General features: G+C 42.2%; 2 protein-coding genes and 1 long non-coding RNA gene across 8 annotated transcripts; 2 read left to right on the top strand and 1 right to left on the bottom strand.

Moving 5' to 3' along the window:
• The first annotated feature begins 2,554 nt into the window (after positions 1–2,554).
• LOC130195967 (uncharacterized) lies at positions 2,555–3,433 on the top strand. The gene is made up of 3 exons (XR_008832140.1): positions 2,555–2,783; positions 2,904–3,025; positions 3,120–3,433. It is a non-coding gene; the product is annotated as an uncharacterized LOC130195967 (long non-coding RNA).
• A 918-nt stretch (positions 3,434–4,351) lies between these two features.
• Positions 4,352–14,777, top strand: clk2a (CDC-like kinase 2a). Of its 6 annotated transcripts, none has more exons than XM_056414175.1 (13): positions 4,357–4,493; positions 5,556–5,770; positions 5,940–6,225; positions 7,357–7,447; positions 8,287–8,353; positions 8,904–9,020; positions 9,193–9,359; positions 9,784–9,878; positions 10,172–10,298; positions 12,807–12,889; positions 13,063–13,142; positions 13,226–13,316; positions 13,477–14,777. In XM_056414175.1, the coding sequence occupies exons 2-13, from the start codon at positions 5,559–5,561 to the stop codon at positions 13,663–13,665; spliced, it is 1,605 nt and encodes a 534-aa protein (XP_056270150.1). In that variant the 5' UTR covers positions 4,357–4,493; positions 5,556–5,558; the 3' UTR covers positions 13,666–14,777. The 6 variants fall into 6 exon arrangements, with proteins under 6 accessions (XP_056270161.1, XP_056270150.1, XP_056270138.1 ...); XM_056414163.1 differs by having other exon boundaries at positions 4,361–4,493; positions 5,559–5,770; positions 10,169–10,298; XM_056414153.1 differs by having other exon boundaries at positions 4,362–4,493; positions 10,169–10,298.
• A 3,658-nt stretch (positions 14,778–18,435) lies between these two features.
• On the bottom strand, positions 18,436–22,219 carry dnajc8 (DnaJ (Hsp40) homolog, subfamily C, member 8). The gene is made up of 9 exons (XM_056437950.1): positions 22,120–22,219; positions 21,490–21,591; positions 20,931–20,987; positions 20,745–20,811; positions 20,455–20,549; positions 20,260–20,331; positions 19,669–19,760; positions 18,984–19,059; positions 18,436–18,884 (listed from the first exon to the last, which is right to left on the bottom strand). Exons 1-9 carry the CDS (start codon positions 22,189–22,191, stop codon positions 18,762–18,764), a joined length of 756 nt encoding a protein of 251 aa, XP_056293925.1. The 5' UTR covers positions 22,192–22,219; the 3' UTR covers positions 18,436–18,761.
• Between the last annotated feature and the right edge of the window lie 775 nt (positions 22,220–22,994).

Below are 22,994 nucleotides of genomic sequence, written 5' to 3'. Positions count from 1 at the left end.
AAAAAGGGGGGGGCTCCCTTTTTTTTTTTTTGCCTTTTAACCCCAAACATGGGCCCCTTTTTTTTTTAAATTTTAGAACCTTTTATTTAATTAAAATATTTTGGAAATTTTAAAAATTTATTTTTTAAAAAACAAAAGAACTTTTACTAAATTTTTTTTTGGGTTAAACTTTTAAAATTTTTTTATTTTCCCCCCATTTTGGGGGTTTAATCTTGGGGGAAAATTTCCTTTTTACTTTTAATTTTTAAAACCGGGGGAAAAAGATTTTTCCCCAAAACAAACCAACAGTCTTTTTGGGTTCCCCCACCCCCCGTTTTCCCTTTTCGAAAGGAATTTTTCTACCCAATGGGACCGGGGCCCCGGCCCTTTGGAGAAATGGGGGGGCCTTTTTCCCCTTTTTGGGTCCCCGGGGGCGTTTTGGGGGGAATAAAAATTTTAAAATTTCTTTTAAAAAATTTTTTTAAAAAATTTTCCCCCAACAACGAAGGGGCCCCTTCCGGGACCCCTTTTTTCCCCTTTTTTGGGGTTTTTTTTTGGCCCTGGGGGAATATTTTCATTTAAATTTAAAAAACTTTAAAAAAAACAATTTTTTAATTAAAAATTTAATTTTAAAACTGTTTTTAAAAACCCTTTTCCCAAAAAAGAATTATTTTATTTAAATTTGTTTTTTATTAAAAAGGGAAATAATTTTTTTAATTTTTAAAAAAATTAAAAGTAAAAAAATTTAAAAATTTTTTAAAAAAATTTTTAAACTTAATTTTTTTTTTAAATTTTCCTTTTTATTTTAATTTTTTTTCTTGGCTAAAAATTTAATTTTTAAAGTAAACAAAAATCTAAAAAGTTAATAATTAAATTCTAATCCCTTTCATTTTTTTAAAAATGTTTTCCCTTTTTTTTTTGGGGAAAACCCCCTTTCCCTTTTTTTTTCCCATTTCCCGGGGCGGGGTTTGGGACAAAACTTTTTTTATCCTTCTTTCTATTTGACTCCCTTTTTTTTTAAGTTTTTAAAACCCAAAATTAGGCTTCAACCAAATTCAATTTTTCTTTTGGGGCCCTAAAACCCTTTTTTATCATTTTTTTAAATATTTAACTTCTTGAAATTTTAATTTTTAATTAATATTTCCCAAAAGGGTTTTTTTTACAAAATTTATTATACTTTAAAACAATTTAAAAATTTTTTATACTTTAAAAATTTTTCATTTTCCTTAAAATGTTAAAAAAATTTTACGTAAAAAAAATTTTTAAAAAAAAATTTTTTTCTATAATTTTTAAATCAGAATTTCTTTTACTTTAAAAACCAAAAACCTTTAAACATGTTCTTCCCAAAAATGTATTTTGAAAACGTTTTTTTTTCCCGATTGTTTACCAAAGTTAAAACCGGTTTTTTCTTTTTGAAATTCCTTTTTTTTCCCAAAAACCCTTTTTTTTAAATAAAATTTATTTAAATTTTTCAACTTTTTGGGTTTTAAAAATTTTTTTTTTTAAAAAAATTTTGATTTTTTAAAAAATTTTAAAAATAAACTATTTTTGGGTTTTTGTTTTCTTTTTAATTAAATTTTTTAGTAATTTTTTCCTTTTATTATTTTTTTTTTTTTCCCCCAAAAGGAAATAAAACGGGGTATTTTTTTTAAAACTAAAAAGTTTTTTTAAATTTTAAACGGCCCAGGTTTTTTTTAAAAAACCCAAAAGAGGAAAACCTTTTTTTTGAATTTTTTAAAAAATTTTTAAAGCCCCGGGGAAATTTTTTTTGGGGGAAAGGGAAACCGTTTTTTTTGGGAAAAAAATGAAAACCAGAGCCTTTGCTTTTTTTTGGGGGCTCCCTTTGTCAAATTCCCCTTTGTTCCTTTTAATATTTTTTAAAACCAAAAAAAAAAGGGGCTTTTAAAACTTTTATTTTTTAAAATTAAAAAAAAAAAAAAAAAAAAAAAAAAAGTTTTTCAAAAAAACCCCCCGGGAAATTTCCTTTAAACAATTTTTGGGTAAAAACCGATTGAAAGAAAAAATCCCAAAATTTCCGTTTGTCCGATAGTTTTTTTTAAGATTTTAAAGCTTAAAAAGTTTTTTTTAAAAAAAAACAAAACAAACCCCCGGGGGAACCAATTTATTTTCCCCGGGGTTTTTTTAAAAAAAAAAAACCCTCAAAACTTTTTCGGGTTAGGAAAACCCTTTTTTTCCCTTGGGGTTTTTTGGGGCCGGCTGAAAAAAATTTTTAATGGGAAAAACCCCTTTCCTGGGTTTCCCCGGGGGGGGAAAAAGGGGGCCCTGGTTTTTTTGGGGGAAAATTAAAACCCCATTTTTCCTTTTTAAAAAGGGGGGAGGTTTTTTGGGGGAAAAAACCCCTTTTTTGCCCATCTTGCCCCCTTTCCCCTTTTCCCCCTTTTTACCCCTTTTCCCTTTTCCTGGAAAAATAAAAAGTCTAATTCCCCCTTTTGGATCCCTCCCCGGTTTTTGAATTTTGGAGGAAATTTTTTTACCCTAAATTGTTTTTTCCTCAATAGAAATGATCAACTCTGGACATTTTAGACTAAGTAAGTACTATTATAACGCCAATAAGCGGAGTGACTGACCGTTCTTTACTTTTCCCTCCCGCAGTAAAAAACCCTTTGGACGATATTCCAGATGGCTTCCACAAGGATTTCATCAATGGGTATATGAAGAACTGGCCTTACCCACCCCAGACCCACTTCAGGGTTGGACAGACAATTAATGTGGAACTTGAAGGAGTCCCGCAGAGTTGTGTGGTGCGGCTCATGGACTGCAGCCTGATACAGGTTGTTGTGTCGGTCAGTATACAAGAAAATCATTCTTTAAACTCTTTCCAACTGGATTCTTGGTGTTATTTGTCCCTGTTATATTTATTCGGACTGCGTGACTCTTATTAGTGTTTGTGTCATCAATCTTAGACGGATGAAAATAAGGAGTGGATCTATCGAGGGTCCCCATGCTTGGAACAGATGAATACTATGAAGGATCCTGTGGAGTTGAAAAACGATAAGGGGCAGAAGAATACATCTCCAAGTTGATGGTAAATTAAATTCTAACACTCATAAAATCATTATTTAAGTTACTTCTACGATCTTATTTATCGCTTCTGTATTTCCCTGTCTTGTAAACATCAGAGTCATCCAAGTCGGCACACTGGGATGGGATGAGAAGTGGATGCTGCGTTCCAAGATGGTGTCTCATCGATTCACAGTTGCTCACCAAGAATACACTAAAAATGATTTTTAGGTCTTTTAGGGCCAGAGGGAATCCACACATCAGTTGTCTTCTGGCCAAGCTTGGTTGAGAGCATTTTAGCGTTATATCAGCCATAATCAGTCATATACAGTGTAAATACAGTGTATATGGCTGAGTGTGCATTGTTCTTTTAAACATGAATGTTTTTATTGTTGTTTGTTTTCTGAAATAAAAATGAGTTGTCGAATTTTCATCACGTTTATTTGATCCATTAACTAAGACGGAAACTAAAAACATATCTGGATATCTGGATTAAAAAACACATTAGCACTTCAGTGGCACTGAAATGGCACTTTGCCTTCCTTGAATAAATGTATGGATTCTTGTAGTCCTGAGTTTGTACTATCGGTTGATGCACTTATTGTAAGTTGCTTTGGATAAAAGCGTCTGCTAAATGACATGTCATGTAACAAACAACATGTATGACATGAGTATACATAAATCCAAAGCATGGAAGAAATAATTAGATAACAATGCTGGACCGGTGGGGGTCCGGGCCTCATGAACAAGGCTCGGACCCCCACCTGACGTGGTCACTTATCCCGCCTCAAGCCTGTGTTATGCACACACTACTTTGCACACTGAACATTGCAAATGCACTTTTACACTCCTGCCCTGCTTTTTGTATTGTAGTACTTATTGTGTTTGTATAGTACTTATTGTGTTTGTATGTTTTATGTTCATTTTATGTTCACTATGCACCTATACACCAGAACAAATTCCAGGTAGGTGTAAACCTACTTGGCAATAAATACATTTCTGATTCTGACATGATGAAAATAATATCACTCTTGGAAAGTCAAAATGATGAAAAAGTCAATAAAAAACGATTTAAAAAGTCAACAAACTTAGTAAACATGTTAGATAAGTAAAACATAAGTGAACGTGCCAAATATAAAAGTATAGATATAGTAAACATATTGTTATGCAAATGTCTTGGATGAGTCCAAACTCTACACATTGTAGGGAAAGGCTCAGGTAAGTTCGCGCAGTGACCGGTCCGCTAGTGAATGACCGGCGGCTCCTGGCGGCTCCTGCGGGCTCTGCGTGTGGCGCTCGCCGGTCATGTGTCGGTGAATGACATGTCGGCCGCTCGGAGGCGTTCCCACCAGTCTGAACCAGAACGAGCGAACAGCTACACCACTGGCTGCTAGAGCTCTCAACGCCGAGCCGGCGACAAGATAAAAAGAGAAAACTGGACCGCAATCACGGATTTCTTGTGGGACAAACGCACAGGCCTCGCTGCTAAAACGGTAACCGCGACCAGCGAGCCGTTAAGAGCCGTTAACGCGAGCCGCATCACGAGCGCGCGCTCGGTGCGACGGCGAGCGAAAGTCTTGTTTTGCTCGCGGAGGAACGCAGCTAAGCTAAGATGGCGGGTATTTACGTTAGCTCGCGTTAGCGGAGCGAGCTAACGAGCCAGCGAGCGGCTCTCGTTTGTCAGTTAGTTGGGAGTTTGTTAGTGTTTAAAAGAGGGGACGTGACTCGGTCTTCGTGTCTCCCGTGTTCACGGACATGAACGGGCGTTAGTGTCTTCGACGTCTTGGCGCTACACGGTAGGAGACTCGCTTTCAACGTTAGCAACTCACGTTATTAGACGCGTATTATGAACCGCAAAACGATGCTGTGTAGTTATGGCTGAGGCTTATTTAAGCTGAGCTGGAGGTGTCATGACGGTGAAAGTAGTCGAGTGATACGAACACTTGTTTGCCGTAACGCGGTGTTCACGCTAACCCGCGGGGAGTGAACAGTTAACGTCCACTGTGATCATGCAACAGGGTTATTAAAATGCATCTCTCTTCTCTGTGCACATACTTCCGATGCCTCTCGCTGCAGCTATTCGTGCTCAGTTGGGTCGGCTGCATGCTTCATCTGTACGCTCGTAAAAGTTGTTGTGGTTCTGCGCTTGGCTGTGTTCAAACGTATCGTCACACAACCAGGGCTTGCACCAATGCTCGGTGAACCAAGCTCGTGTCGTCGATCAGCCCGAGGGATCCGAGTTTAGCTGTCACGAACAATGTCGGTAACGCTTCTCCTACGAATGTATGCGTATGTTTTACAAGGTGTGTTTCCGGCTGGCTAAATCTGTTCTTGTTTCTGGCAATGGCCCACCACAAGTCACTTGGTGTCTGACTGGGTATAGCTGTCCCACTGATGGGAATATTTCTGAGGAAGCAAAATGGAAACGGGAGTAAATACGAAAAGGGATCTTCGGTTGTTCCCTGTAGTTTTTAATTCTACAAGCATTTAATGGACTTTAAATGGCAGGTTTTTTTAAAATTCTCAAGAATGTTTTGTTTGTCACAACAATCCAGCAGATGCCTCACACTCGACGGTACTCGTCTTCGGACAGAGACAGCCGCAACAGCTACCAAGACCGCTACAGAGACAGAGGGCGAAGACACCGGCACAGAAGATCGCCGTCTTACTCCTCCAGCAGTGACAGAGACAGAGACCGGGACAGAGACCGGGACCGGGACAGAAGAGGACGGGGACACAGACAGGAAGGAAGCTTTGTGCACTCGAGGAGGTATGTTTCTGTGGATAGCGAGACACATTTGGTCGAACTGATACACTATACTTTGACATACCACGGTAATAATTCTCTTCCACAAGTACCAACTGCATATATGTTTTGGTTTGGGGGTGCTTCGGTTGGTTGTCAGTCTTACAATGTCGGCCTCTGTCCAATCTTGCAGTCGTAGCTATGATAAACGCTCAACGGAGCAACGGCCATTTGACCGAAGATACTGCGAGGGATACAGGCGCTTGGATCAGAACCGTGATCCAGACCGCGAAAGAGAAAGGGAGCCACATGGAGCCACTGAAAGTTACTATCCACGCGACTTCTCCCCAAACCTGTTCGACTACCGCCGCGGCCGCGAGAGGGTGCGCGAACGAGACGAGTCGTACCGGCGGAAAGGCAGCAGGCGTAAGCACAAACGAAGGCGGCGTAGAACCAGGTCCTATAGCCCATCCTCCTCGGTGAGTACAGCCAGTCCTGAGCTTGTGCTTTAACTCTCCTCATCCTCTCTCCTTCCATCTGTCTCTTCCAATCAGCTCTTTCTGTCTCTGTCTTTCTCTAACCATTTCCTCCCCACAGCCCCAGGAATTGGTAAGTAGTAAAATCTTTATGATTTGTCTTCATCCTTTCGGAGGTTTTTTTGTATCGGTGGGTTTTTGCTGAAATTGGCATTTCTTTTTGGCAGAGCATTTTCATTTTTATAGACACTTTTTCAGTAGTTCATTGATGATCGAGCACTAATTCTTAATGCTCTTCAGACACATGCTCATCCCATTTTTTCGTACTTTTTCTTTGGAAGCCTAGTTACACCTAGTCACACTTCATTCGTGCCAGCGGCCCTACCTTTCATAAGGAAGTGTGTGTTGTCACTTCTTTTGTAAAAGGCCTAATAGTGGTAACAGTCGGTTGGCCACTTGTGAACTTTAGTGCAGAAAGCCTGAAAAAAGTGAAAATGTTCTACCAAACACTGCAACATTTAGGTTGAAATAACATGCAGGCTTTTCTTAGAACTTATTGACATGTGACATGTCTGATTTGTCAATTTTTTGGTCTAGGTTAAATTTGACCACACGTGTAATAAGTAATATACATTTAAGTTAGGAAGGGGTTGAATTTTATGTAGTCTATATGCTGGGGGTTATCTTTAAATAGTACCTGCTTGATAACATATGGTTCTCATTTTTTCCCCATCTTATTTGCTCTGAAAAGTCAACCTCATAAGTTTGCTTTAGTTATATTACTGTTTTTATTGGTTTTTGCGTTGATGAATAGATATGCCAGTTGCTTCCCTGTTTGTAAGCAGCTGTGGTTTACGATAGAGGGAGGGGAGGATCAGAGGACAACATGTAATCTTTGACTTGTTCCCTTGCACTATATCCCTATCGTTATATATATTTGCTTCACGTGGTGTCATGCGTGAATCGCCCCATGACCACCAAACCCACCTACAACCACAACTACCACCAACACCCTCCTCTTCCCTCCTCGTCTACCTGTGCGGCCTGACGCCATTGCTGCGGCTGCCCCTGAAAATCCCCTGTTCCCTCCGGTCGTGTCTCGGCCGGCTGATGGCGGTTTGGGTGTGAAAACAGCGGAGCGACAGCCAGACGCGGGCACTGAGTGTGAGGGACGACGAGGAAGGGCACCTGATCTGTCGGAGTGGGGACGTCCTGCAAGAGAGATGTACTCACTGCCACTACTCTATCGTAACCATTCTCCATATGAGTTTTAAAGCATAGAGCATTTACATGACATGGGAGTGCCTGATGATGCCGTGCTAGAATGCTCTTCGCTCTAGCTGAAACAGCAGGGTGGATTGCAAGAGTGTCGAAGAATTTGAGAGGGACTAGATACCGTCTCCTTTTTGTCCTAGGATTTTACGCTTTGGAGCATTTTCTGTGTTTCACAGGTTACTCGACTCTCCCAAACGTAGAATCCCATTTCCAGACATCGTCTCTGTCGCGTTGCAGATTAAAACTCAGTTACAGTTCTATATCTGTGGCGTAAAATAGCTATTTTTGCACTACGAGGGTTTCGGGGATTTTCTTCTTTCTTTTATTTGTTTTGTAGACATCTAACATGCACATCACTTTTAATATCTTCCTCGTACAACCAGCGCACATCTAGACAGTGGGTGTGACACGTTTGTCATTTTCAGTGTCATGCAATGTTCAGTAGAAAGTCTAATCATTGTTTCTGTTTTGCACAACACCACTTTTGTCCTTTGGGGCAAAAACAGCCACATCTTATTTCCGCTGACTGCAAATTGGTCATATTTACATTTGCTCCCTTATTTTCTTCACATGTATCATAGTGCAATGCACATCCTTCCCCTAGATTATTTCACCTTGTCTCTAGCCTGCCCGATTGGACAGGCAGCCATTTGAAAAAGGGACGGGTGCTAGAATTGATACGCCTGTCTGCATTTTGGCCTACTGTCTAACTGCTTAAGTCCACATGTCTAATGCTTTGGTTCTCTCTGTCCCCGCCCTCCTTCTCTTCCCTTTGTCTCTGTGTTGCAGATGAGATTGTCAGCACTTTGGGGGAAGGCACCTTTGGGAGGGTGATGCAGTGCATAGACCATCGCAGGTACGCATCGGTTGACACGGAAACGCTGTCATCTGCTCACCGTGCTTGTTTTTTTTTAGAAACACATTTATTTGTGTCGTGACTTGTGAGTAGGAATTTAGCCGAATAAGTTCAGGAAAATAAAATGCAACCCTTATTTTTAACCTAAATTTGAAAATAGCCGATTTCTACAGCTTTGGAGGCTCCCTCTGTTGATAACACGGTGCAGTCCACTGCAGGCGCCACAGCTCTGTTGTTTCCTGGCCTCATGTGACTGTTGGATTCATTATGGAACATGGCCTTCAGAAAGTTACACTTTCAGATACTTTGTTCATGACTGGAGCTGCATTATCAAGATGCTTTTCAAAGCAGGGACTTCTCATGTTCCCGTCTTATACTGTAACTATAATATCAGACACGTTGCTGTCACGGGTCATGTTATTAAGTTGTATGTGTTTACTGTAAAGTTGAATTATTTCACTTTTATATCTGGAATTCAGTAAAGCCCTTTTCTAGGACTCAAAGTGAGGTATTTCCTGTTTTTGGCCTCATACTATTGTGTGTTCCACAGGGGCGGAGCCTCTGTAGCTCTGAAAATTATCAAAAATGTGGAGAAGTACAAGGAAGCAGCTCGCCTAGAGATAAATGTGCTCGAGAAGATCAATGAAAAGGACCCTGATAACAAATTGTGAGTTCTGAATTCTAAATAAACTTTCAACCCTTTAACTTTCCTGGCAGCTTTCATCACTTACCAAGGACTATTGGGCCAGATTTTACTCTGCGAAAATGTGATTTGATTCAGCTGAACCTAAATGATCCACTAGATCCCTGTAAACCCTCTGTGTCTGTTTGTCTTGCAGCCTGTGTGTACAGATGTATGACTGGTTCGACTACCACGGTCACATGTGTATCTCCTTTGAGCTGCTAGCGCTCAGCACCTTCGACTTCCTAAAGGAAAACAACTACCTGCCCTATTCGATTGGCCAGGTCCGACATATGGCCTACCAAATCTGTCTTGCTGTGAAGTGTAAGTTCTTCGTTTTTAATGTCCTTTTAAATTTGTGTATGTCCTGGTTTTTAGTACAAAGACAACTTGTGTACAAATGTATTGTATTATTCAGTGTAGACAAAGAGAGTAACTTAAACTTGTGTCTTTTTGCATTCAAGTATTTCTGTCTTGATGAGTGTAGAACAAACACACCGTTACTCTAATGCTGCGTCTTCATCAGTTACCGACACATTGCACGGCGAGAGTGGGTGTCTTAAGAATTAACCTCTCAAATATGATGTGGATTTGTACTATGCCAGATGTTTTTAATCATAGTCATACCCCGTTTTATTTATGACACCATATCTTTATTATTATCATCATTATACATCGTCTAATCTGAAAGAAATTCGGATCGGCACACTGCATGAATAACCCCTTTACTCATGCTCCTTCTGTTTAGTTCTCCACGACAATAAGCTGACGCACACAGACTTAAAGCCGGAGAACATCCTATTCGTCAACTCAGACTTTACGATGTCCTTCGACGTCGAGAAGGTAAGAAACGATAGACGACAAAGGGGAAAAAAGGTGAAAGACATTCTTGTGTTTGGGCACGGCAGCTCGGTTGCAAACTGAAGAATACCGCTTTTACTACGCTACTGAACTTTGTTGAACCGTTGTGCAAACGTTGCTAATATAAATGGCTCGAAGGTCTCCTCTCACCCAGCCGCAGGCGTTCAAACATTTTCCCAGAAACGCGCTTACGTACAGACGATGTTTTGCATAATGCTCGGTGGGAAAGTCCATCAAAACTGTTCTGAGAACTGCTGTGTTCTTCCGGTCAGAAGCGAGAAGAGCGGATGGTCAAGATCACGGCAGTACGCGTGGTGGACTTTGGCAGTGCGACTTTTGACCACGAGCACCACAGCACCATCGTGTCCACGCGGCATTACCGGGCCCCCGAGGTCATCCTAGGTAAGGATGTGCAGAAATAGTTGCAGACACACATTTTTAGAATGGATTTCCTGATTATTTTCTGATTGTGTCAACCTCGCTCCACGGTCTCAGTTCCAATTGAAATATTCCCAGACATTCAACGGGGAAACGATTCGTTTTAGTCGGCACAAGTCAGTTGTCGTTCCTGCTTTGCTCCGTCGACTTACCTGCAGGTTCCTGTCGAAACGAGCTGCGCGCCACAAGTTGAAACACGCACAGTATATCTCTGCTGAAAAGTCAGTCGGCTCTTTGCATCGATCATTAGCTCTGCCGATTTTAAAGAATAAAATTCAGAAAGTGCTGCTTGAGGAATTCTGAAATGACGTCATCACAGGGTTCCTCCAGCAGAGTGCACTAGCCCTCACTATGCAGGGACGCGCTGCACATTACAAATGCCAACGGATGTAATATTTGCTTTTTGGAAAAGAAAACAGCAAACTTAACCAACCCCTCGGTCCTGATGGGAGATGTGTGTCGTCCCGACTACGATAGGGTAGGGAGGTCTCGGCGTCGTCGTTGAGTGCACGTTAAGTAGGTCATTAAAATATTGTCTTTCTTTCTTTTGGGCAATGTTAAGAGAAAAAAATATAAATATCTAAAGTATTTGGCCCAGTTAATGAAAGGCGTACCAATTGACACAACAGTACTAGCCTATGACATAATGCCCTCTAGGTTGTAATCTTTTCTTGGAATAGTTTTGTATGATGTTTTCACTAGGGCTGTCAATCGATTAAAAAAATTTAACTAATTAATCGCACATTTTGAAATTCATTAATCGCGATTAAAAGTTTTTTTTTCTTCTACAGACTAAATCTTCTAAATGAACGAGTAATCCCTTCAGACAGCGTGTATTTTAGACACTTGTTTAATTGTATTCTTTTTTAAAGACAAAACTTCACACAGAGCTGTGTTTTCAAAGAGGCTCCTACCTATAAAGTGCCAGTGAGGTATTTAATATCGTGGATGATAAATTGTTTCTTCAGTAAAACATCAGATTAGTAAACAAGGTGTATTAGAGACCCCGTTGGTCCTGTCATCTTTAACACTGAACAGCAGAACCAGTGGCCTTGGTAAACTGACAAATATGTCACGTTAACCCTCTGGAGTCTGGGCTCATTTTCGCGATTTTACAAAACAATGTAAATTCACCTTTTAAAGGCTTTTGCGTGTGACACATGCCAGTGTTCCCCCCACCATTCTATCAGGGTGAGGCCCCGCCGCCCTGTCATGTTCTCTATAGCGCCAGATTACAGTAGAAGTAATGTAAGGTTCTTTCCTTAAAGACGTCTTTCTTCTTTTATTAAACTAAACATCTGTTGTTTGTCGTCTCTACAGCAGCATGTCATTCTGTCTCCACGTGTCGGTCACTCTACTCGGCTCTCCGTCTCGCGCGCCGCAGAGCTCCATGCCGGCGTGTGTGCGCGCGCATCGGGGCGGAGCAACAAAAAAAAGAAGTCCCCTGCACCTTCCGCCCCGCGTCACCGACACGTCGCCCTCTGCTTCTCTGTGAATATCGAGGAGCAGACGGGAGGAAGGAGGCGGACTGCCGCGGCTTGACACTCAGAGGAGTGCAAAAACTTCAACGACACCGGAAGAAAACAAAGTTGCGTTAATTGCGTTAAAATATTTTAGTGCGTTAATCGCGGCCAAATTAATCTCATAGATTAACGCGTTATCGCTGACAGCCCTAGTTTTCACGCATCGACTCCAGGCTGCAGTCGTCTGCTCATCTGACGCGGCGTCCGGCCTCCACGCCGGCGGCAGCCAGAGGCGTTATGTATTCAGGTTGTCCGCTCGTCCTTTGTTTGGAACCGATGCGCTATTTATGACCATCTGAGCTCGGTTTAAGGACCTCCTGTGGTCCCGGTGCCAGAAAAAAGGACCAGGAATGATACAAGATTCAATTTTGAAATGAAATTGACATCTCAAACAAGAGTTGAAAAAGTTAATAAATGGCAATAAAAGTTCTGTTAGCTGCAGCACACCATCTCCATGAACCTTCTTTGACAGCATGAGCAGACGCACCAGGTCAATGGGACTCTGGCGCGTGCTGGTATTAACGGAAACGTTACCAGTTCGCTAATGTTCGACTGACGGTAACATGACAGCAGCCGACGGGTTTACAGGGTTGAACCATAACGTTAATCTGAGGAGTCAAAACTCGGCAGCAGCAACACCATGTGACTACCTACTGACGACGATGGTGGTTGATGTATGATTTTAAAAATATGACAATGTAGAAAAAACCGGATCTGAAATGTCGGGGCGGTCCACATTCATTTCGGGGCGGTTCAGGGAGGCGAACAAAAGATCGTCGTGAGCCGTGATGACAATTGAACTCAAATGTCCAGTGGGATAAGATCTGGTGACGTACCGGACAGACAGGGATGCAAACTGTGTCTTGACCGGCTGGCCGAGGCGTACCTCCTCAACGTGGTTATTCTCGTTGTAGATGTCATTTATTCACTGCATGTGGTCGTCCCTCAGAGCTGGGCTGGAGCCATCCCTGTGACGTGTGGAGCATCGGCTGCATCCTGTTTGAGTTCTACCTGGGCTTCACCTTGTTTCAGGTACGCACGCAGCCGAGGCTTCGGCCTCCGTCAGACCTCACTGAGAACCCTTTGGCCCTCTGAGGCCACCTCTCTACTCTGATATGCGTTCGCTCTGACTGTCTTTGAGCGGTATGCACCAGCTGTAGTTAACCCCCGATTAACTTCTCCACCAATCTTCACATTGCTTTCAGACTCATGACAACAGGGAGCATTTGGCCATGATGGAGAGAATCCTGGGACCAGTGCCCTCGAGGATGATTCGTAAGACGAGGTGAGAACACGCAAACTCGGCAAAGTACTAAAGGAGCCTGCGACGCACATTAATACAACTTCTCTTCCTCCGAACCGTCTCAGAAAGCAGAAGTATTTTTACCGAGGCCGCCTGGACTGGGACGAGATCTCCTCAGCGGGGAAATACGTCAGAGAAAACTGCAAACCGCTGCGGGTAAGATTGATGGTTTTAAAGCGGAAGAGAATGAAATAACAAAATAGTGCTTTGTGCTGTAGGAACGGAAACGTTAAAATTTTTTTGCTCTGCAGTTCTTTCCACGAGTATCTCGGCATTCCTCTTACTCTCTCGTTTCTTCCTCTTGCTCCGCCGTCAGAGGTACTTGCTGTCGGAGGCGGAGAACCACCACCAGCTGTTTGACCTCATCGAGGGCATGCTGGAGTACGAGCCCTCCAAGAGGCTGGCGCTGGCCGACTCCCTCAAGCACCCTTTCTTCGAGAGCGGGACGATAAGCGAGGCGGGAAGCAGCAAAAACTGGGAAGGCAACCGGGACATCAGCCGGTGACCCACGAGCCTCCAGAGACTGAACGACGGGGGAGATGAAGTCTTTTCTATCAGGAGCTGGTGAACCGTCGAATTAAACGGAGCCGCCGGTGTTTTCTGTCGTTTGTCGTTAAAGCATGGACACCTTGACTCCTCGCTCCTCTGACGTCCACCTCTGCAGCCGCGAGACGGATGCTTCTGCAGCAGAGACCAAAAATAATAAAAATGACTGGAAGAGTTGGAAAGTATTTTATAGCCGTCGCCGCCTGAATAGAGGACGATTATATGGAAGAATGTTTGTACCCAAAGTAGCCCTCTATGCAGCGGCCGTCTTCCTTTTGACTCCCAGACGACCTTCCGTCCGTCCGACTATCACGTTCATCAGCATGAAGCAAAATAATCCCCCTTCATAAGGAAATAAGCACTACGAAACCACAGCTCGGTTTGGGAGAAGTCTTCCTGCTCTGAAGTCCACGGAAAGGAGATGGAGCTGTACGCGGCTTGTTTACGTTTTGTTCTTTTCTCATGTTTCTGCCTGTATGTGGAAAAGGATTCTCCCTTATATGGAGTCTTGCCCTTAATCGTGGGTCGATGGGTCTGTTATTTGCCAATGAGATGATGATGGTGACACACACACACACACACACAGGCCTTTGTGGTCTGTCTTATTGATAGTTCTGTTTCTTTCTTTATTCAATGCTTTTGGGCGAGTGAGGCGTTGATGTTTTGCTCACTGAATGGCCCGGCGTTAGTCATGGGGATATTCTTGCGTACTTTTAAACACACAAAACATGAACTGCCTTTTTTTCCCCGCGTGTCATTGCGTCCGACCCGAGGTCTCTTATTTAGGTGAAGCACACACACACACACAACTCCTGGTTGTAGATGACGAGCCGCACGTGACTCCTGTTGCCGGTATTTATTTACGTTCTTATAGGTCATAAACCCCAACACCCCCCCCCCACACACCTGTACATGCCTTGTCTGGTTTTTTTGTATGAAATTAAAAGCGTATACAACTGTATATATGTACGATTGTGTAGAATTAAAGTAAAGTCCTCCTGACCAAAGGCTTATGGTGCTCAGTATCGGGGTTGGCCTCTGGTAGCGGAAGGGAGGCGCTCTGTCTTTACACCACTGTGTCCGAGTCCGTCTCTGATCTCACCGGCCGGGTGTCCAAACACGTGTAACGGGGTCTCTTCATCGTTCTATTTAAAGTGAACTCAGTCATCGGTCTTTAAAATGAATGCAGAGAAATATATTGCTTGAATAGTATTGACAAAAAGAGGTTATAACTTGTGGTTGTAGAAGTAGCTCATGCTCAGACAGCAGACGGTTGGGTGACGGGGTTCATGTCTCGCTGGTGTTTTCTGACGGGTCTCACAATCTTTGTCCGTCAAACTATTTTTTATTTTGCCGACGAGTCCCCCAGCTGCTCACGTGTGAAGGTATTGTATGCAGTGTTGGGAGTAACGCAAAGTAACGCGTTACTGTAATTCCACTACTTTTAGCGGTAACGAGTATGTAACGAAGTATTTTTTTAATCAACTAACGCAGTTACAATTACTGAAATTTAAATGAGTTCGTTACTCGCGTTACTCTCTTTTGTGAAAAATGAACACTTGCAGACAAGAAGACAAGCTAGGCTACTTTAGCTGCTTCTGATGTGACATCGCAGGACCTTGGTGGCGCAATGATATTGTAACGTCTCGGACGTTATGGACTGATGACACGGAGACGGGACGACGTTATTATTCCTCCCTTTATTGGGCATCCACCAACACAGACAGCTGCTCCTCTCGGCTCAGCAGCGCGAACATCAACAACAACGGTTCCCGTCAACCACCCTTAACTCCCGTTTTCCGGCAGGTTAACCCCGCCTCCCCTCTACTCCGCCAATCACAGGCACGCCCCCTCGACCAGCACGCACGGTGCCACACTGTGATTGACAGCCACTTCCAGTGTTGCCAGGTCCGCGGTTTTCCCGCGGAATTGGGCTACTTTTGAAGTGTTGCCGCGGGTTGAATTTTTTGTCCGCTGGTTCGGGTAGACCTATTTTGCATGCAAATTACATGAATATCTTTAAATAAAAATCCATATTTTAAAATGAAATAATTTATTTATCCTACCAAACTGACTCCAGATCAGCACGTACACGTCGACACATCCGCGCACACAGGTGAGCACACTCTCACTAGCACCCCCCCCCCCCCCTCAATTATATGCAGCACCTCAAGGCACCTTTGTTTTCTCTTTTAATTAGTGTTAATACTGTAGGCCAATCACTTTTATTTCATTGGGCCTAATGTGGTAAAAAAAACACTGTTAAATGACTGAGACAGTTATTTTGTATTAAGTTAAGTATTAAAAGGGACTTTTGTACTACTGCTTGATTTGAAGGCCTGTTGCCCTGTTGATTGCAATAAATAGGTCTACAACATATGTTTATTGTGTTTGACTGTTCAGTACTGTTCATTACATTAAAAAAGCAGACAAAAGTAACTTAAAAGTTACTTTCCCTAGTAACTAATTACTTTTGATATACAGTAACTAGTAAAGTAATTAAATTACTTTTAAAAGAAGTAACTAGTAACTGTAACTAATTACTAATTTTCAGTAACTTGCCCAACACTGATTGTATGCTTCATCTTCTCCTTCATTTATCGAGAGGTAATTACGGTTGGGAACTAATCTCTCTTTCTCACTTGCTTCCAAAACTTAAGTTAAGCCGTCTCGGGACAGGAAGAGTGGAAACCCAAAAACAAGATCTGCAACAGGTGTCGTCACATAAGCCTTCCCATCTGCCGCTATGTTGACCTCCCGGTCTTCATTCTTTCTGTCAAGGAATGTTTCTGACACACTAAATATGATCTGCGGCTGTCGGCGTCGAGACCAGATATTGGCAAAGGACACCAAGTGTCCTTAAGACATCGTCATGCTGGGCTCCGTGAGGCTCAGTGGTCTGGGACAGACTTATGACATACTATATATTATATACTATACTTTTCTATTTGAAACTAGACTATATTTATGTAATGCTATATTATATTAACATACTAACTGAAGGCCTTCTGTGTTGAAGTTCTCGGTACTTTCATCCCATTTTGTGAACGTGATATCTCGGGAACGTCTGGAGGAAATCTTCCAATTTTCACATCCACATCCACTTTTTTGGCATACTTTACATATACATGTCACATATACATGCTATATATACATGTTACATATACATGCTATATATACATGTTACATATACATGCTACTTATACATGTTACATATACATGTTATATATACATGCTATATATACATGATATATATACATGTTGCATATACATGTTACATATACATGCTATATATACATGTTACATATACATGTTACATATACATGCTACATATACATGTTATATATACATGCTATATATACATGATATATATACATGTTGCATATACATGTTACATATACATGTTACATATACATGCTACTTATACATGTTACATATACATGCTACTTATACATGTTACATATACATGTTACATATACATGTTACTTATCCATGCTACTTATACATGTTACATATACACGCTACTTTATGCTTTTTTCATGACCTTAGACATTGACATGGCTTTTGACATGCAATACTTTTTGTTGTTGTCATTCCTATAACGTGCTGTACTCGACATACGCGACTGATTTTTCTTTAGTGACATACTATACTGAGACTTCAATGACAACTTCATTATGACTTTTCTGTCATAAACTGACTTTTAATGGCATATTATTAAATATGTGGCCAACTGTACTGTGGTTTCACAACTTTTTGATCTTTTAGTGACATACTAAACTATCTCCTTCCTGGCAAAAAGTGATAGTATTAAACAGAGGGCTATTTCATTGTGAAATACTTTTAAAAAAACAGACTATGGGTACAGCTGTTATTGACCTCTTTCAAACTGGTTCCCAGTGTCCTTATGTTATGAAACAAACTGGACCGCCGCTAATGAGATGAACTCTTACGTCTTCAGCTAATCCTGTTTGAGGATCAGGGAGTCGCCAGTCAAATCCCCATAAGACCAAGCCGGTGACCGGTGTTTCTCCACATGTACTGGAAGCAACGCGCTCAGCCGATTGCGTCGACAGGAGATCCGGCACGCAGGTGAGTCCTTGTGTCTTTGTACAGTGAATTGTGCTCATTTGGACAGAAATGAGACCGTTTTGTAGAAGACTAAAAGTTGATTTAATGTGCTAACTGTAAATGTTGGTCGATGATATTCAGGTTTTTTTTTTTTACTTCATTGACATTTAGAAAAAGAAATGAAGGCAACATGAGAACATATTGCTGTGTGTGTGTTCATGTTCTTCTTTGTTGCAGATCATTGAGTTTTAGTGATTGCTCTCTCCTGAGCGGCTTCCATTATTTATTATAATTTAAAATCCAAAGCAGAAACTAAACAGGTCATTTGATTTTATTCAACATAAATAAGAAATGTGCAACATACCAGTCAGATGTTTTCAGACATATTGAAAACACATCCAAGACATGCAGAACTAAGACACACAATGCAAAACCTGCATTTGTACTGTAGCCGTATTTTAACTGCACGACGGTCCAGAAATGTTCCTGTTCTGCTCCGATAGCATATTTCCAAGTTGTGTATCTGCGTCGTATCTATGACAACCAGATCCTGAAGACCAATGCTGCATACCTTTTGGGTAACAACTCCCAATCAGTCAAACTTACCGGTTTAGCTCCTGCACATTTTAGACTCAGTTTTGAAGAACAATGTAAGGTAGGCTTTTTAACACCAAGCTTTATTTAGTTAAAAAAACAAAACAAAAAACAATGACAAACCACATTTTTTCAGTTACGGAAGAGGAGGATCCATCATTTGACTTTCTTACATGAGGCAGGTATGATCTTTGGGTCCAGATCACAGATCTGTACATTAGAAAACCAAGTACAAAACTACGTTTGTCAGGATGAGGAAGTTTTCGTACGACAAGTATCCCGATGACTGTGATGACTTCACAGCTGATTGCAGACAAGGCGAGGCGGTGAGGACACAGAACTGGGTGTTTCATAACGGTGGGTTTACTCTAAAAGTCCCGCTTCGCGGCATCATTCCCGCTGTTCCATCTTGACTTTCGGGGGCTTGAGGAAGGACCGGTTCTTTTTTTCCTTGGTCTTTTTGCCTTTGGCCTGGAAGGACCTCCAACTGTCCACACGCCCATCTCTCGTTTCCTGGCAAAATGTGGTACCAAAGCATGGTCATTTCAGAAAATGACAAAAAGCAATCATGTCTCAATTTAAAAAGGTCACCGCGGTTGTGGAGAAACACACCTCAAAGTTTTTCTGCCATTCTCTGTCCCGCTTCGCTTTCTCTGCCGTCTCTATTTCTTCCTCTCTTGCCCTTTTCCTGGTAAATTAAGTGGGGGAAAAAAAGAATAAACTAAGTTACCACCTCAGTTGTATGGATGCCGCCTCCAACCAGTCAAGTTGCAGGTTACATTCATCTGTCCAAAAATACTCCGTTTACCTATTAAGTAGACATTTGTGTTAAATTCCCAGATAAAAAAACAAAACATACAAATTGTTGAATTATGGCCCAAAACGCGTTTCATGATGTCACGGTGACCTCGCCCGTTGACTTCAAATTGAATCAGTTTGTCCTTGAGTGCACGGGGACATTAGCACCACATTTGAAGAAAGTCTCGAGCCTGGGATGCATAGAGGTCACAGTGACCTTGACGTTTGACGGCAGAATCGATTCATTCTCGACTCCAAGCAGATGTTTGCGGCAAACTTGAAGAAACGGCCACCCGGCATTCCAGCGGCATCGGGTTCACGAGTGTGCGTACGAAGAGACGAACAACCCAAACACATAATGCTACGGACAACAGCGGTACGGCATGAACACGAATTAACGGCGTTTCAGATATTAGTCACAATTTACATGATTCAGACGTGAAAAAGAACAAAGTTAGTCTTTTGAATCCATTGTAAACACACAGTGAGAGTCATTTACCTTTCGTGCATGTCCTTTGCTTCCCTTTCCTTCCTCTTGATTTCGAGCTCTGCGAACAGCTTCATGGTCTGTTTGTACACGGCTTGCTTGAACTGGAAAAGTACAAGTCGTTTAGAACCCTTAAAAGTATTCACTATAGTACCGGTCAAAATATTCAACTGATAAGACACAATGCTTTAATGTTTTTACAGTGATCACCAAAAACACCAAATACCATCTTGACTGAAACTATAATAAATCTTTTTTTAAACCACTAATGTCTAACATAATATAAAACATTCACTTATATAACATCTGGATATGTATGAGGGGGTGGGCGTCGCCAACAGTGGGAGGGGGGTACATTAACAGTATTTATGTGTGTGTATGTATTAGGGTGTGCAGGTATGTGCATATATATGTTAATATGTGTGCAGGTTTTTGCATGTCTATCCATATATATATATTTTTTCCCTTTCTTGTACCTTTGTATACGTACAATGTGTACATTGTTTGCTTTGCATGTGCATATCTCGAAAACCAATCAAAGATTTGATCACATAAAAACCCCCCACTAATATCCAGGTACGTCTTTCTATAACCTTGACTCACCATGTCAGGGTCGTCCTCCTCGATATTAGTCGACTTCCCATCCTTCTTTAACTGTTTCTTTTTCTCCTTTACCTGTTTGGGAGCACACGTCGGCAGAATATTAAGTTATAAGACGAACAAAGTTAAGAGAGCCGAGTAACGTGGAGGCCAAAGGCCCTGAACACGTGAACGGTGAGGAAGCGCGTGGCGTCTCACGTTGTGCTCCACGTATTCTTGTCCCGCATTGACCACATCCATGGCCCTCTTCCTCTGATCCGGCTCCAGGAGGAGCTTGTATGCCTTGTCCACCGCTAGAACAGTGAGACATTCAGGTGAAACTAAAGCTTTGCTGTCCACCTACCGACAGCATGCGCAAGAGGAAGACGCTGGACGTCCTATTGACGGTGTCTATCAACGTCAGCAAAAAACACAAATTGGGAAAATACACAAGTTCAGCAGATGTATATTCACAACATTAAAAATAGTCCGGGATGTAGGTAATGTACCTTCAAAGGCTTTCTGTGATCTGATTTGATCATCCTGATTTTTGTCTGGATGCACCAAAATGGACAACTGCAGGTAAAAAAATACAAAATATTAGGAATTAGAGAACAAACAGTACGGCTCCATCACCAAATCAGGTGTTCACAGAGGAAACTGATCAAATGTAATTATTTATCTTTTCAGCTCACCGCCCGAAATCTTTTCTTCAATTCATCGTCTGTTGCCTCAGCATCAATTTGCAGCACCTGGACATGATGTGAAGATTGGGAAGTGTATTCAACATAGGTATGTTTATCCAAAGAGAATCTACGATCATTATCTTTAGGGAATCAAATCGTTTTACGAGAGCACTGGTGACTGGTACTTTTATGAGTGCTTGACTTCAGCGTATTTGTCGGCCTATTGTAAAAACAATTCATCCAAAATAGATCAACACAGGGTATTTGTTTTGCAGCTTTTGATGGGTGGAGTTCTTCCCTTTTACTGACACCATTTTGGGAATTCTAGATGGTTGCAATGTTAACAAAACGAAGACGAACGTCTGACCCATTAAGTCAAGAATTGAACGCCCACTGCATTGATCAATCATGCTAGTCGGTTATCAAGTAATGATATATTTATATTATTACTTTTGAGACATTTAACATCATTACTTAGTTATATCAAAGTTGCCATTGGGTCCAACCACTCTGACTGGCATCCAACATGAATAATGGCTCTTAATAGACAACTTGGTGGGGCTCGTACCTCAAAGGGGTTGAGGTTGAAGTAGGACGAGCCGGGTCTGAGCAGCCTCTCGATCTGCTGCTTGTTGGTGAGCACAGAGTCTCTCCTCTCGATCTGCTTCACCTGGTAGACACACAATGGCAACTTTCAAAACACAAGCAGAGTCTGCGTGCAGGGTCCACCTGAAGCTGCTGGTGTGCTACTCGGTCTTTCTTCTGGCGACGTCCTCGCTCATGCGATGAAGCAGGAGGCGGCTCTGCAGCTCTTCTGGGGATCCGACCGCATTCATTCGAGAAGCATGAGACCCGCCGAGCTGCTCGAGCCCCGGACACACAGCGACGAGCAGAAGCTGCTAGCGACGCGGGCTGAGCCCCTCCCCCCCTCCCCGGCCCGGAGACGAGTACGTGACTCGTGGGAGTCGAGAAAAAAAGGACCAGTAGAAACACACCGGCGCTCTTCCGCGGTGCCCTGAACGCACCCGACGGACGCGACTGCCCACAGAACATGTCGCTAGCCGTTAGCTTGTGGACGTTAGCCGACGGTAACGTCTGCGAGGCCTGTGAAGGAAGCAGCGCGAGCGCTGTTGCGCAACTTCGGCTAACGCATGGCGCGCGAGCGACACCGTAAGAACACACACAAGGCGTATCGTACCTCCGTGTAAAACTTTTGAAATAATTCATCCGACACATTTTCGGCAGACGGTTCTCCGCCGGCGGCCGCCATCTTCCCCCCCCGATTTACATGTGACGTCGCAGCATCACGTGACCATGCGGTCTACTTAATGCAAATCGCTCCACGGAGCCGCCGGAGGGAAGACGAGCTTCACGGACGCGTTGAACGTTATCGTTACGTCATTAGATCACAAAAACTCAACGTGACGTTAGAATGACTCGTTGTTTTCGTTTCATGGGGTTAAAGGGATAAATATTGCGGGATAATAGCAGTTATCGTGCACATAAAGGGTGCGTCTCTTATCACTTGTCGGGAGAAATGGCAGATTGCTCTACTTGGAGAAGTTTGGTTGGATCCACATTTTTCTTTTAGAGACCAACCAGAAGAACAACAGAGGCTTGCTTTGAGTTTCCTACATCATACATTCACTGCTGCATTTTTCAAAATAAAATAAAAATGTAAAACCAGGATTGTGATTGGAACCGGATCGGTACTGGAGTCCACTGACAGGTACAGTAGGTTAGGCTGGTGTAGTTTGCAAAAAGCAACGTGTTCATCACTTGGATAGAAACCACGACTGAACTCCATGACGGTGCACCAAACCAAAATGACTTCCCTGATAAAAGTTGAACACAGTTAGATGATTTATAACAAGGTCCGTGTGATTATTGAAACATACATACACAAACACACATTTACTTGGGTATTAACATGTATTAAACAATCAAGAGCAACATGTCATTTATTATGAAATGTCCATCAACTGGAGCTCCTACACTTTTGGAGCAGGTGGAAAGACATTAACCATAACAATAAAAAGGCATTTTTAGGACGTCCAAGTCTAATGCACTCCT

The sequence above is a fragment of the Pseudoliparis swirei genome, chromosome 1, assembly GCF_029220125.1.
Source record: "Pseudoliparis swirei isolate HS2019 ecotype Mariana Trench chromosome 1, NWPU_hadal_v1, whole genome shotgun sequence".
Taxonomy (NCBI): domain Eukaryota; kingdom Metazoa; phylum Chordata; class Actinopteri; order Perciformes; family Liparidae; genus Pseudoliparis; species Pseudoliparis swirei.
This window is presented reverse-complemented; position numbering and strand designations above follow the sequence as displayed.

Bases quoted from the DNA above. Each gene is read 5' to 3' on its own strand.
- dnajc8 (XM_056437950.1), bottom strand. From the start codon at position 22,191: ATGGCGGCCGCCGGCGGAGAACCGTCTGCCGAAAATGTGTCGGATGAA. The intron at 20,332-20,454 runs GTGAGACGCCAC...GCTCCCAAACAG, and splicing joins AAGAATACGTGGAGCACAAC to GTAAAGGAGAAAAAGAAACA. The intron at 19,060-19,668 runs GTAAATGACTCT...TTAATTTACCAG, and splicing joins GCAAAGGACATGCACGAAAG to GAAAAGGGCAAGAGAGGAAG.
- clk2a (XM_056414163.1), top strand. From the start codon at position 5,559: ATGCCTCACACTCGACGGTACTCGTCTTCGGACAGAGACAGCCGCAAC. The intron at 6,226-7,356 runs GTGAGTACAGCC...GTGTGAAAACAG, and splicing joins CCTATAGCCCATCCTCCTCG to CGGAGCGACAGCCAGACGCG. The intron at 13,317-13,476 runs GTAAGATTGATG...CTCCGCCGTCAG, and splicing joins AAAACTGCAAACCGCTGCGG to AGGTACTTGCTGTCGGAGGC.